This window comes from Dermacentor andersoni, chromosome 2 (genome assembly GCF_023375885.2).
Source record: "Dermacentor andersoni chromosome 2, qqDerAnde1_hic_scaffold, whole genome shotgun sequence".
NCBI lineage: Eukaryota > Metazoa > Arthropoda > Arachnida > Ixodida > Ixodidae > Dermacentor > Dermacentor andersoni.
Window position 1 is genome coordinate 112,820,342 of NC_092815.1, and position 15,868 is coordinate 112,836,209.

The following is a 15,868-nucleotide window of genomic DNA, read 5'->3' on the forward strand; positions in this document are numbered from 1 at the left end:
AAAACGTTCCTTTCCTTCGAGCGCTTCCTAACCTTATGTGAGGTCTCCTTACAGCGAAGGACCGATGGAGGAAGCAAGCGTACTCTTAAAGCTCCCTTTGCCCGACCTCACGCAAGGAACGGTTGCCGCATGCCTACGTTCGAGAGGATCTCTTAAAAGCTTTACGCGAACACCACTATTCAATAAAAATATGTTCTATCATCGCACAATTCTTAAACTGAAGTGCAAATATGGAGACGCGTGGACGCTTTCTTCTAGTTTTGTTTACTAAACGTATAAAAGTAGCGCGAAACTTGACGAGCTCCAGCAGCGCTGGCACGCCGGCGTCGTGCAACCCTTAGCAACGCCACCGACGCCATTCATGTCGAATGCGCGGCCGAAACGAACATGCCTGGCAAGACGTACTGTGCTCGCGCTTTTCCGACAGCGTACATGCGCAAGCAAACGTCACGTGGCTAAGTAGTGAGGTGAAACGATCGTTCAAGGCGAGAAGCGACCTAAGGAGGCATCAAGGTAGCTTCGGTACTACTTTACGCTGAGGAAGCACCCAGGAAGCCTTCACTGAGGGCCCCTCAGTAATGAAGCTTTCAGAGTGAGATAAGGTGGCCCCACTGCAATGAAGGCTTCCTTACTGAGGTAAGGAAGATTTCATTGTTTGGCCCTATGGTGCGCATGCTACATGGCAAGTGCGCTCTTCCGATCTTTCTTCTCCTCGCAGTCCGCTCCGTGGAGCAGACGACCTTGCTTGTAACAAGCGTTTCAACACTGTTATTGAACTATACGTACTTGAAGTGTTTGTCAAGCCAGATCCTCAAAAAAAAAAAGAAGTAACATTGTACTGCGTCAATTATTTCATTTCTGCTGCAACCCCAACAAAATCTTTTAGACGGCAATGTGCAAATACCCAACGCGACAAAATAATTTTTTTTATGTGTGTGTTATCGTGCTTGGGAACTTTCAGAGCACGTTGTCAGCAGTTGAAAAAAGGAAAGCTTTCCTAAAAGTATATTTGCAATGGTCAGAAGGCCGTGTTTCTGAGAACCAGGAGTTCTTGTTCTGAGACCTTGTTACTGAAAAAAATGAAGTGATTACCACAGTGCTTACATACCGTCTGACATAAGTAGTATATTGGGAAGCATTTTAGTGTCACTGTAGAGTCCAAAATAAGAACGTTGAACATTTTACTGAAATGAACAGGTGCTCCAAACATGGCAGCACTAGTGAAAAGAGGCACCATGATGAATGCATCACATGAATGCAGACACACTCGGACATGAATGTTTGCAAACATATCCTCCACTCTCTACAACATGGCGGACACAGTGGCATTGCTTGGTGTAGCAGAACAATTCACAATCCACATGCTCAAAACATTAGGAACAAAGCTGCATTCTGCTATCTTCCCCGCATTAGCATTTTTTAGACCATTTTTTCCCTCCCTTACCTTTTAGTCTTCTCAGCATTCTCTGTTTAAGTTTTCTTTACAAATTCACAATGTAGCCAGCAGATTCAGCAACGCTGTTAATGATTTACAGCAAGTTGTAACATAGGTTATACCCTCTTTGCTTACACACAAATGCATTGTTTACACCAACAATTAACAGCACAATCAGCAAAACTGCTTTCACTCACAATTCTGCATTTAGGCGCATAAAGCAATAGAGACATTGAGGCAGAAAGATTTCTTTAATGATTTTTCCTGTACAGTTATGACCAGCAAAAATAGAAGTGGAAATACAGTTAAACCTCGGTATAACGCACAGTCGGTAAAATCGGCAATTTGCTTCGTTATATCAACATTTTGTTATATTGAAATTCGACCTTTTTGCAAATAGGTACAGTCGCCGATCGAGTTTTCTTTCACGTAAAGGGGCCGCAGAATTTTCCGAATTATCGGGCAATCGAAACAAACCAAACTTGAATGAGAAAACAATTCATTTGGATAAATTTGGGAATCGGCGCCGAATGATACAGTTTCAAGCAACGTATGTCGACGATATCTTCATATCAACGGTACGACTTAAGCAAAGCCCCCCCCCCCCCAACCACGCTTTCCCGTGCACTCTGCCTCTGCGGCTGATAGCGTCGCCATCGGTGGGACGACGCTATCAGGAAAAGAGCAAGCAGCGGAGAGCGAATGTCCGTCTCGCGCTCCAACGGGTCACCAAAACTCGAGATTACGCAGCCTCCAACACTAAACGCGCGGGAAGACAGCTTAGAAGGTGCCATGCTCTCATGACACGCCCACTCTTTGCACACGCGGCAGATTACCTCCAACGAAGGGCGCGCGGCTGCGTATGCGCTCAGCCGCGCATGCGCAACCACGGCCCTCCACCCCCTCGCGCGCGCTTGATCGCGTTACCGCGAGCTCGCTCCCTTCCACCTCTTTGCCTTTGCTAGCGCGGGAAGGCGTCACTCGTGAGGGCACCATCTTTCTTGTCTCACCCTCACGCACTTTCACTCGCACCTAATGCACACAGTGCGCGGGCGCGATAGGATCTTATCGCACTTGGACTTTACACGGAACACGATGCGGCTCCACTTCGGCAGTCGCTCTTGTCGTGCGGCGCGCGATTTGAGAGGTGCGCTTGCAAGCAGCCGCTCGTAGTTTAATGATTTCACCATCTGCGTTCGCGCAATTTCCATTTATTGTCTCAGCATTGTTTTGCGGAGGCAGTGAAATTTCGTTATGTTGAAATCGCATACAAAGATACTTTGTTATAGTGAGGTTTAATTACATTGTGTTCTATGGACAAGAGGTTATGAAAAGTTATACTTCGTTATATCGAGAATTTCATTATATCAAGGTTTAACTGTAGTTGTACTGATGGCAAATAAAAGAACATGATTCAGTGAACCAGACTAATGCATAACACATAATAAATAAAACAACAAACATGCATCACACTCTGCAGTCATGACACATATTCATGCGCAAGAAGCACGAGATGAATGCAGTCCAGCATTTTTGAAGAATTACAAGGGCGGCCAGACAAGAGCATACAGATGCATTTGTGTCTCCTAGCATTCAAGTCTCTGCATACCGTGGTGACCGAAGCAATGCTTCAGCCTGCTGTTCAGTTCTGAATGGCAAGGTGGGTAAACGCATTTCAGCTTCTTTACGTAAATATCCCGCTGCGCCGAGCAACTTTGAACAATGCTGGTGCCGAGGGCTTCAAAGAGTGGCACAAGCATTTGTGCAGATGGCACGCTTGTCATGAAACCAACAAGCAGCGAGGATAGTGGCACTACCAGTTGAAGGGTGCCCGCTCACGAAGCAGGCGAACACCATATCGCTGCCACTCAGCCTGGCGAATCCAAAGCTCCTGAGCCGAGTCTAGACAGCTCATGATGGATGCACCTTTCCATGTTGTGATCCTAGGGTCTGTGTCCTGGAATGCACAAACAAGCCACCAGTTAGGTCACCATCGAGGCCCCAATTGTTCCTCCACATTCTTTGCCTGCTGGCCACCTGGATAGTGCAGAGACCCACTGATGCAGTAAGCACCAAGCAAGTTATGTAACTTTTCAAGAGAACAAATTGCAGCCACTTCATGCACTGTTGTGAAAATTTGCACATATTCAAGCCATCTTCATGTAAAACATATAATACCAAATATTAGAGTTTAGAGACCAGGAGGGAAGATCACCGTGCAAGTTGCAATCCATTAACACAGTGGCTTTACTTGTAAGGCCCTGCAGGCTGTAAGAGTAAGGTCATGTCTCATTAGAAAACTTCAGCTTGTCTGTAAATGTATAACCACTTGCAGAATACCGGGTTACCAGTGAGGTGCGCAGCAGCAACCACACTTGCAGCTCCACTTTCTTTCTTTCTAATATAACTTTCCTTCAACCACACCTGTAGCGACATGTGTGATGCAGTGTTTAACCAGAAAGCACATAACATGAGCTCCGAGATTGCACGTGCTGGAAGGTTTAGCTCTGGCCATCCCATTCACATGGAGAGAGCGTAAATTCAGTGGTAGAGGTGACCAGCTCCTTCTCCACACCACTGCATTCACAACCAATGGCTTTTCATGCATTGAGGAGGCTTTCAGGTTGCTGCGGCTTGGATGAGGCAAGAAAAAAAATCTTTTTACTGCTAAATATGACTCCTAACTAATGAGGAAATGACAGCTAAAGGTTTACAAAGGGCAGCATGCATGCTGATGCCTATTTATTCTCAAACACGTAAATTTCCTTCTGCACACATATACCCGCAACATTCAAGTGGGTATGTAGAAGTGGAATTTCTGGGCAAAACTTCATCATGTGCCAGAAACACACTACACTCCACATTTTATGAGTTACCGTCATCATTATCTGCCTATATTTCTGCCCACCGCAGGAAGAAGGCCTCTCCCTGTGATCTCCAATTACCCCTGTCTTGCGCTAGCTGATTTGAGCTTGCACTTGCAAATTTCTTAATTTCATCACCTCCCCCTAGTTTTCTGCCGTCCTCGGCTGCGCTTCCCTTCTCTTGGCACCCATTCCATAACTCTAACGGTGTACCGGTTATTCAGCCTACGCATTACATGGCCTACCCAACTCCATTTTTTTCTCTTAATGTCAACTAGAATATCAGCTATCCCCATTTGCTCGCTGATCCACACCGCTCTCTTCTAGTCTCTTAACATTTAGCCCAACGTTTTTCGTTCCATTGCTCTTTGTGCAATCCTTACGTTGTTCATGAGCTTTTTTATTAAACTCCAAGTTTCAGCTCCATATGTAGCACAGGTAGAATGCAATGACTGTACACTTTTCTTTTAAATGACGATGGTAAGCTCCCAGTCAGGATTTGGTAATGCCTGCCATGTGCACTCCAACCTATTTTTATTTTTCTGTAAATTTCCTTCTGACGATCAGGGTCCCCTGTGAGTAATTGACCTAGATAAACATACTCCTGTACAGACTCTAGAGGCTGACTGGCGATCCTGAATTCATGTTCCCTTGCCAGGCTATTGCCAGGCTTTCCAGGTCCTCTGCATATTCATCTTTAACTCCACTCTTACACTTTCTCGGTTAAGGTCCCCAATCATTTGTTGTAATTCATCTCCAGCATTGCTGAACAGTACAATGCCATATGGAAACCGAAGGCTGCTAAGATATTTGCTGTTGATCCTCACTCCTAAGCCTTCCCAGTCTAACACAGTTGACTCTTGCTACAATGGACCCTGATAATCTGACAAAAAGGGTCCGTTTTAACGGAAGTCCGTAATATCTGAAAAGCCTCACTTCCGAAGCTTTAGTCGCAATATCTAACAACTTTATTGCAAAAAGTGAGTGACGAACGTCCAAAGTAAAAAACTATATCAAAAAGTCGCAGCTTCGCCCGAAAGGCAAAGCATTGATAGCAATATCAAATTAAGCAAGATAAGCGCAGAAGCAGCAGAGAACGAATTGACCATCATGCTGTCTCTCGCTTCAACGTGAACTAAACGTTGAAAGCACAGTGCATACGAAGCAACCAGCACTGGGCGCACTTTGTTCACATCACATATCATTTTCAAGATACACCGCCCGTGCGGGCGCCCACTTTGTCCACATCGCAGATCGCTTTGAAGATATGGCCGCCGCACAGCCGCACCACAAGCAGCAGCCGCCAGAGCAGAAACCCCTCTCTCTCACCTCACCCCCACATGCCTCATGGGCGAAAGAAGATGATGTGTTTCCGCCCCACCTTCCTCTCTCCCTCCCTCGCGCGCGAGGTATTAAGCTGCGATCGTCGGCTGACCCTCACAAGTCAGTTGTCAGCCCGTGTCGACACGGCAAAAGTACATTTTATATGCCCGATTTTGAAAAAAAAAAATTCCGCTAATTTTTTCGGCTGTAGCCAATAGTCCATTGTAGCGTGGTCCATTAAAAGCGAACTAGGTTGCATTAATAAAGTAGGTATAACAAACTAAGGCTGAAATATGGTCCGTTATGTCCAAAAGTTTGTTGTATATGGGTCCGTTGTAAGGAGCGTAGACTGTAGCTTGAATACTTGTAAGCATGCAGTGAATAGCATTGGCGAGATTGTGTCTCCTAGCCTGACCCCTTTCTTGATAGGTAACTTTCTATTTTTCTTGTAAAGAACCAATGTAGATGTGGAATCCTTGTAGATATTTACAAAGATGTTCATGTATGCCTCCTGTACTCCTTGATTACATAATGAATCTATGACTGCTGGTATCTCAACTGAACAAAATGCCTTTTCATAATCTAGGAAAGCCATTTAGAGAGGTTTATTGTACTTCTCAGATTTCTCAATTACATTATTGATGACATAGATGTGATCCATTGCAAAATATCCTTACCTGAAGCCACGCTGTTCTCTTGGTTGATTAAAGTGTTGCCCTGATTTTAGTGGAAATTATCTTGGTGAATATTTTATACAATACTGAAAGCAAACTAATAGGCATGAAATTCTTCAATCCTTTAATGTCTCCCTTCTTATGGATTAGTATAATGTTGGCATTCTACCAGGTCTCTAGTGCACTTGAAGTCGCGAGGTATTGTTTATAGAGGGCGGCAAGCTTTTCAAACATATATCCTCCATTTTTGATGAAATCGACTGTTATTCCATCTTCTCCTGCTGCTTTTCCATGGGTCATGTCTTGCAAGGCCGTTCTAATTTCATTGCTAGTTACAGAAGAAAACCTCTGCATCCTATTCATCACTATTTTGAGTCAAGGTAACATTGCCCTGCTTATTTGTCAGTGCATACATCTTGCCTTGTCCTATGGCAAGTTTTCTTCTTACTGATTTCATGCTGTAGCCATTGTTAACAAGAGAGCATTAAAGGCCCCAATGTGCAGAAAATCTGCTGCCGGTGTCCAGCGTCTACCGTCTTGTGAGCGATAAATCCTTACGAACCACGCAGGCCCTCTGGGAAGCACAAAGATGTTCCTGAACTAATTGAATTTCTCAAAGTAAAATGCGTCAGAAAAATTGTAAAGTATGACCTACAGACATGATAGCATTAGATTGTAATTTGAATATACGAGAAAATGTAATTCTGTTACATGGAAACCAAAATGCAAACTCTTTTCCGGCGTTTCTAAAATTCCTAGAGTGGCGTGCCCAGTTTTTTGCAACATGATCCAGATGGCGATCGCTTCTGCACATCTGCGGCCCATGCAAGGGGCCGTGTTTCTACCAGAAAGTTCGCCTTCGTGCATAGCGTTCGCTGCCGGCGTTCCCCGGTAGACATTGCGGTTACATAAGCTGTAGTTGCTGGGAAACGTGAGAAGCAGTCAAGAATCTCTGAATGTGATCACGTTCCACTCTTAAAGCCGAAGCTTAAGTGTCCTCCAAATTTTTTACTGCTTCCTCAATCTTTCCCATGTTAAAATTTCGAATAACCCTTAATTTCTTCTTGTTGATCAGCTTTGACAGTTCAGCGAATTCTATCTGATCTCTTGAGTAGGACACTTTGATGCTTTGTCATATCTTTATTAGGTTCTTTGTTACTCGGGAGAGCTTGCCTCCTGGTTGCCTTGGTGCCTTATGTCCAATTTCGGTTGCTGCTTCAGAAATCAGCCTAGTTATGGTTTCATTCATTACTTCTGTGTTATCGTCGTCTTCCTGTTCTAGAGCTGCATATTTGTTTGCGAGCACCAGCTTGAATGCGTCTCTGCTTTTGCCCTTACTGAGTCTAGGTTGGCCTGTTTCTTGTTCACTAATTTTACACTTTCTTTCCCAAATCGATAGAAATCCTAGACCTCACTAACCTATGGTCACTGCATTTTGCCCTACCTAACACTTCCACATCCTGCACTATGCTGGGATCGGCAGAGAGTATGAAATATATTTCATTTCTTGTTTCTCTGTTAGGGCTTTTCCAGGTCCACTTCCTGTTACTGCGCTTCCTGAAGCGGAGCGCATTCCTTTCAATCAAATCTACCGACATCTCTCACTAAGTGTTCCTAGAATCGATGTCATAGTTGCCATTCCCCAGCCTGCTTCTTCGCCACTTTTGCATTGAAGTCGCCCACAACTACAATATACTGAGTTTGCGCCTTTCTCATCGCTAGTCCAACATCTTCAGAAAACTATTCTATAGCAAAAGCTTGTTAATTCACAACTCGTTAATTCAAAATTTAGGATAATTCGAAGTAGCCACCACTGTCCCTCCAGCAATGTATTGAAAGCAATATGTAATACATCTCGCTAATTTACACTGAAATCCACACCGCCACTGATAATTCGAACTCCGCGCCATCATAGATGGGGAGAGTGCTAGTGCACGGGAGCATGTTAGCGACGCTGACGTCACCGTGCAGCATTGCTTTTTCCATCTGCGGTCCTTTGTTTAGGCTCGACTAATGAGAGAGACGTTTGTGCCTGGCCATGCATGGCCAACGCCTCTGTTGCAGGTTGCTCCTCTCCCAGGAGGTTCCGTATAAAGCTCAAGCGTGATATAAACATCGCGGTGCACCGTATGCTGTAGGTGCGAGAGAAAACGTGCCAGGGTGAGTCGGCAAATGCGACTCAATCTCGCGCCTTCCCCTGTCGCGCGTGCGAGGCATGGCAGTGAGGCGGAAGGAGGAGGGGACGTTTTTCTCTGGCGGCTTCTGCTTATGGCACGGCCATGCGGGCGCCATAACTTGAAAGCGATCCGCAACGTGGTCAAAGTGCGCGCCCGCATGAGCCTCATCTTCAAAGTGATCTGCGATGTTTGCAGTGCGCACGTAGTGCCGGTAGCTTCGTATGCGATGTGCTTTCTACATTTCGTTCGTGTTAAACGAGAGCTGTACGAAGGTCAATTTGCTCGCTGCTACTGTTGTGATTCCTCGCTCTAATTTTTTTCAGCGAGTTGCCGCGGTCATCGAGCGAGATGTGTTCATGTTTACCTGTGCGCGTGTGACATTGTACTCGTTAATTTACTTAGTAAGCGAATGTTTACAAGTTTATGAAGCTGATAAAGCTAATATCCTTACTTCGTATAGTTATCTGCTAATTTTCTATTGCAATCGATGCTTCACTTATCGGGCGAAACTGCGACTTTTTTTTTTCTCCGTGCCAGTCAGCACGATGAATGCGCGGATGGGGCAAGAGCCATCTCGACGTCGGGCAAGTAAGACCGCGTTGGCCGTGTCCGGTTACGCTGTCTGTGCCAGTGCTTCAAAGTATAGACGTTGTTCACGCCAACGTGACACAGCGTCTGTGGACTATATACACGTCTTAACCAAGGAATTTTTTCTGACTTTCACTATTTCAAATTTTGTATAATTCGAATTTTCGTGGCATCCCCGTGGAATTTGAATTAACGAGCTTTTACGTATTTCTTCATCATTGTGACTGGAGGTTGGCGCGTAGGCTTGTACTACCTTTATTCTATACTTCTTGTTAAGCTTTATTACTACTACTGCTACGCTCTCATTAATGCTGTAGAATTTGTCAGTGTTGCCCGCTATATCCTTATGGATTAGGAATCCTACTCCGTACTGCTTCTTATGTGAAAGTCCTCTACAACAGACGACGGGGCCATTAGTCAGCATTGTATAAGCCTCACCAGTTCTTCTAACTTCACTAAGGCCAATAATATCCTATGCAATGTTTAATAATTACTCAGGGCCCTGCTAGGCTAGCCTTACTTGATAGGGTTTGCATGTTATTCAAGTCGCTGTCATCCACACCCATCAGCACTACAGATTAAGTGCCCTGTAACGATAATGTGCCACAATAAACGTTGCCTGGTTTAGTTTCCAGTATCGGCCTGTCCTGATCCAAAGATTCTTAGCACCCTCTGCCGCGTTGCAGGTCTGACCGCCTGCCGCGTTGTGGGTTTACCGCCCGCTGCCTTGGGCAGGTGCTCCGCAGCCACTGGGCACTGAGGGCCATAGTTAAATTGTAGAGGTCATGAGGGAGGTAGTGGCCGAATACTGCACCAGGGAGGCCAATTCCTGTTCTGGTGAGGGAGTGTCTTTGTTGAAGCTTAGTGGGCCTTCCCAACTTGGTTGCACCTGGACTAGTATAACCCCACTAGCTTTTCCTTTTTCTTTCTTATTTTGTTTTGTTTTGCCAGTGTCAGGTGCCACTCTGAGCCTTAGGAGGATTCGAACTTATGACCTCCGGATTGGAGGCTCTACGCTCCACTGCTCCACGCCACCACCGCAGGAATGGCACAGGAGAAATTAAATGTTCTTTCTAATTTAAATGCGAAAACAATAAGGAAAAGGGAAATAAAAAGAAATGAAAAGACAACTTGCCAGAGGTGGGAGTCAAACCCATATATTCCACATTACGCATGCATAACAGTCAAACAAACTAAGGTAAAACTTCCCTTTTCGCATCTCACATGATGTCATGGTGGCACTGCTGACCTCACGTGTGATCATAAACTTCATATCAAATGCAGCACAGATAGAGAGAACGGCCTCCTTACTCTTGGCCTGGTGATTATCTCCATCTGCTCTGGTCGGTACATGATGGGAATCTGGACAGAGAGGCGATTCTGGAGCCACGTGTGGATGCCGGGGAACATGCAGCCACCTCCAACCACAAGCACACAGCTGAACATTTTCCGTTTCAGCTCCTCCCCGTCTGCAAAAGGCACACGTTTTACTTATTTATTTATTTTTCACAATTGAACTTCACCTTTCTGAAGCGATGCTTAGTGGCTGCGTGCTTATTTGGCAAAGCTCCAATGTTGCTACTAAGATAGGTCAGAAATCAAAATTTCCGTTGCGTTTCGGTCCTTACACAGTAATTCATTACAAATATATATAGTACAATGCCATGTCTTCTCCTGCATTGTAATACTGATTCAATAACATTTATAAGTGATAGTTGGCATGACCTCACTCCCCGAGTCGTTTTCATGTTCATTAGGGTCCGCCAGTGTCAATTGCAGGAATCCCCAAGTGCTTTGTGAAAATTTGATAAACAGGCAATGCCTCGTCATGACCAGACTTGGGACCCGCAGATTGCCGGCCCAAGGTACCTCTCAGCCGCTCTAACAATGCTACTACCAAGAACAATACAATGCCTCGCCTCCTCTTGAATGCTCACTAAAATGACTACGTATCCAAACTGCACAAGTTGCCATGCAAGCATGAATTATCACTTTTGAAATATCTTTTTCAAACTACCACGAAATGGTATTCTTGGTTGATTGCTTTCAGAGATACGATCACTCTCGCGAGATCTTTGCATAACTTGGCATCAGATGCAGAGGAAGATCGTTCCACGCACGCAACAGCGTTTCTCCAATGCATGCTGTCACCCACAGACGCTGACACGTGCTATGCCGAGTGCGAAAGTGACCGTATTTTGTATTCCTAAAAGCAATCAACCAATAATATCGCCCCTTTGCCCAAATTCAAGTCCGGCGACACCAAATCCTCACACGATGCCTGTCAGGTGGTACTGAAAGCAGCATTCTTGAAGCAATGGACGTATACCTATTTCGCATGATCAGCCAATCGTGGCCAGATGTAGGGCAGTCCATGTTGCGGCAGCCATCTCAAGCATCATAAACAAGTCCACGTCGGTGAGACATGGATTGATTTGTTTTTGCTGCACTTTCCTCACGCCGAGCCGCAGATTATGCAGTGCGCTAGGTATGCAAAAACATCATCAGATGTTAGTACTAGATACATGCGGCCGTGTCACTTGAAACGGGTGATCAACAAATAAAATGGGGGCCATGATGTGTTTCTGGCGCATGCAATCCCTTCCGGCGCTTGGTTGTACTTGTAAACAAGAGTGCTGGCAGCCATGCAAGCATAATGTGGTAGTATTTTACACAATTTATGTGAAAAGCAAAGGTAGTTTAGCCATTTTTAGAGTCTGCTAGCCCTGTGCATGCAGGTAATATGCCGGGTAACGTTCAGGCACACTTTGTTGATGCGGGATTGCAGTCCAGCGACATTTCGTTATTGAGAGATATGAAATGTGTTGAATCCTATGGGAATTTGCTGGAGATACAAAAATATTTCATTGTCGCAAGAATTTTGTTGTTGCGGAATTTCCTTAGCAGGGGTTTCGACTATAATATATTGCTGGTGGCTTGTAACCAGTTAAAGGGTAACTGCTGTGCTCTTTTATATGAAGTTACAGATATTGGCGAAATTTTTGACAGCACATTCAGGCGGCCACTACAGTCACATGCATTGGAAAGTGCTATAGAAAGTTGGCTAGGTTTTAGGAAATAAATTTTAAGGACTAGTGTGCCCCCTTCCGAACCATAGCTATCAGAAATATGATTCCTACTAGCTTCCCTGTGCATGCCATTTATGATGTCACTATCATGGTAGCAAGCGCAGCTGGTGACACCTTGCGAAGCAGTCTTTCAAGATATTCTGGCGAGTTCTTGCTGGCCTGAGCAAGTGACCAAACTGCTGATGTAACAGTTACTAGAACAGTGTCACCTTCATAGCATTACCTTTGTGTCTGACTTTCTCTGCCAAGAAAAGCCGTGTGACTAAAAGATGTTTGGAATTAATTTAATGCCACTTGCTTTCCACATGTGGAATACTGAATCTCTGTGACTTGACATAGTATCACTAATTTTCCTATTGTAATGTAATCACTGATACACCAAACCATTACCTTCTTTCAAAAATGAACATATAGTCGAACCCTCTTACAATGTTCACAGATATAAGGGTCTGTTGGTTGTAACGACAACACTCTGATGCATTTACGATCTCCCAACCCCACCTACTGAAACTGCTTCCAGATATAACGAACATTTTTTAAATTGCCGTACAGTTACAACGAACACTTCGAAACCGGTCAAAGTAAAAAGAGGGCACACACGAAGTACCAAAGCATGGATGCGCGACCAAACTGGGCGTTCGCTGCTGTGTACCCTGCTCCACTCCAACAGCGATGATGATACGGCCTTAAAGATGAGCAAACAAGCAACCGCTGCACTTAGATTTTGGAAGCCGTGAAGAAGGTCACTCGCTTTCAAGGCACATCTCCACAGAGGAGGCTGCATACAGCAAAAACAGCACGGTGCGGGGCATGTACTGCCGTGTGCATCGGTTCGATATATGACACAACGGCGGCACTCTATTTTTGTGCAAATGTCCATGAGGCACCACCTGCATTACGCCTATTTCAACAATTCATAACAACCGTATACGTCCTTCCACCATGGAAAAAATGGCCCTTAGAGCATTCCTGTCGTTATTCACGCAGCCCGAGTCAGAGAAAATGCTGCACCACACGCTGCCGTCATGCAATGTTGCAAAGGATTGGCGGTTACTACGACGTTAGATCACGGTTCCGCGGCGCTTCGGTTACACGTTGCCAATTACCGATAACGGTTTGCGGTGCTGTTCTACCTTTCGAACATCGCATTTTTTTTACCCACAGCAACACAGATAACGTAATTTTATGGATCTTGTATGGCTGATGCGAAGTCATAATGCCAACTCCATGATGTCCGAGGCCTTCACAGAACAGTAGTTCCCAAAGCTTACGCTTCCGGCCAACCAGAAAGGTTCGCTCGCTTGTGCAGAATACAGTCATTTTCCGCTGGTAGTACAAGCTCTCGAATACTAAATGCCGGCTGCACTTGCTGTTTTGAAATGACAGGTGATCGGAACCAGGCACTGCTTTGCAAGAACACATATGAAGCTGTTTCGTTATTTAGACGGATGTTTCTAATGGAAATTTGTGGCTAGGTGCGGGCATGCACTGGGAACAAAAATGACACAGACAATCTGGTTTTGAGATCAAAGTGCTCCCTAATTATAACTGAAGATGCCAGCATCTGTACGGTTAATTTTTTTTTTGGTTTTTAAGGGTGAGTCCATATACAACGAGCTACTGATATAACGAGAACTTTTTATGGAACTATAGAGTTCGTTACAAGCAGGCCTGACTATATTATTGCTTGAGTTGTTTAGTAATGCTTTGAAATGTTTTTGTGCGCAGCCAATCTTTTTTTTACTGTGGCCACATACAAGAGCATGCATCCTGTAGTTATATAAAGAAAAAAAAGAAAATCGGGTCACTTCCATCCTAAAAAAAAAAAGAAGAAAGAATTTTAGAATCTATGTCCCCTTCAACATCTGATATTTCCAAGTACAGTTGACTTCCGTTAATTCGATTCTGACCGATAGTCCTAGCAGGCACCGATGCATTTCTATGGGTGCGAACATTTGTTATTTCTATATTAAATTGACCTATGCAGGATAATTGAAACATGACCAGACAGCCTACATGTTCCCGGCCCCTTTGGGTGATGGTGATCCCTTTAGTGGCAGCATGTCTTGGGAAAACTTAGAGGACGGTGAATGCATTGCACACACGTCATCTCCCATTGGTAAACGCCTATTTTTGGCCGGCCCAAAGAAAACTTTTAAGGCAACACAGTAGATCGTAATTTCTAATTATGGTATTTACACTAATTTTAATACATGTTTTTCTTCATCAGGAACATTGGGCCGGAAATTGACTGGGTGGTGCAATCTGATACAAAACGCGACGTTCATACGCTTTACTGCATAACAGAGCTGTATCAGGGCAAAGTTGACTTAAAACATAACCATGTGGCGAAGCTGACTTTAGGAAACTGGCCCCCAATTTACAACACGTATTAGGCCCTTGCCAATTTATGCAAACAAATCAGGTGCACATAGATTTCTACTTTTTTCAGGAGCTTTGATGTAATTTCTATGTTAGTTTTCTACTTTGTACACATAGAAAGCGGGTGCACAGTTGATTCTAGGGCAAGTTAGAATGGGCCAAACACTGCCAAATGAATCAGCAATGTGATTTGTCTTTTTTTAAGCATTTTTGTTTAATTCGACCGGCTGAATAATTTATTGAAATTAATTGGTCCCGCCAGGGTCTAATTAATGGAACTCTACTGTATGTGTTTTAGCTAAGAGGCTGATCATGCATCTAGACATTTCACTGGCAGGAGCTACACAAGGACATTTTGTGTGTGAACCCTACCTTTAGAAAATCGTACAAAATTGTGCAAACAATCTAAACGTACACACCAACTCACCACAGCGATCAACACACTGCACAATGGCCTGGTCTATGCCCAACAGCTGGTCACAAGGCAGCTCTCTCTCGCTGTCTCGGGGCGCGGCTGCGAGGGTGACTGCTTCAGGTGGAACCACTTCGTCTTCATCCAGAGCCCCCTGACCAAGTTGGCTGTCGTCTAGCTGCGAAGCAGCGTCCGAGGCTTGCGATCCTTCGGCGACATCACGTGCCGCTCGCCTCTGGAACAGTGACCACGGAGAAAAAGAAAAGTAACAAAGTCAAGCAAGCAGGACACAAAAAGCAGACTGACATATGAAAACAATCCAATCAGTCATAGTCATACTCTGATTGGTGTATACTACTACACCAGCCGAGGCAGCGCAATCTAAGCAAACTAAAGGGATAGTTAAAGCGTAGGGAAGAGATGAATGTGTCCAAGAGAAGTGCTGGGGCATGGCCACACAATTTGACAGAGGTGTGAACAGCGAACCTACCACAACAATGATTTTATGTGAAGGTAGTGTACACAATATTACTGCGGCAATTTCAATGCTTTAATGGAATGCCTTTGTCTAGATTATCAGTAATTTCATTCAATCTGTTGGCTTGGGCATAAGCTATCATGGTTAGCTGGCTAGAGTATGAGTAAAAAGTGCAACCAGTAATCCGTGATTACAAATAGCAAGACACAGTTGCATGTGAGTAACTGTAAAGCAACACTGCATTAACGCATAACATCACAGAATAGCACAGAAACTTCAATGGAAGTGCAATGAGTTGGGGTGGCTTGCATAACAGCACAGTGTGCTTTACAGCCTTTAAGGACAGCAACCTACTGATTGTGCAAGGAATGACTCGGGAAAGATGGCCGAATAGGTCATCCCCTAAACAAAATGCCAAACAGGATTTGATACAGCAAAATATAAAT

General features: G+C 44.6%; 1 protein-coding gene across 1 annotated transcript in view; it reads right to left on the minus strand.

The window, feature by feature from the left end:
- Window positions 1-1,164: 1,164 nt before the first annotated feature.
- The window catches only part of Arp8 (Actin-related protein 8), a 47,536-nt gene continuing 32,832 nt past the window's right edge, over window positions 1,165-15,868 (minus strand). Inside the window, exons 11-13 of the mRNA XM_050188112.3 lie at window positions 14,960-15,179; window positions 10,373-10,530; window positions 1,165-3,392 (exon numbers count right to left, since the gene is read on the minus strand). Of these exons, the coding sequence (XP_050044069.2) occupies window positions 3,249-3,392; window positions 10,373-10,530; window positions 14,960-15,179 (522 nt within the window). The 3' untranslated portion in view covers window positions 1,165-3,248. The remainder of the gene's footprint in view (window positions 3,393-10,372; window positions 10,531-14,959; window positions 15,180-15,868) is intronic.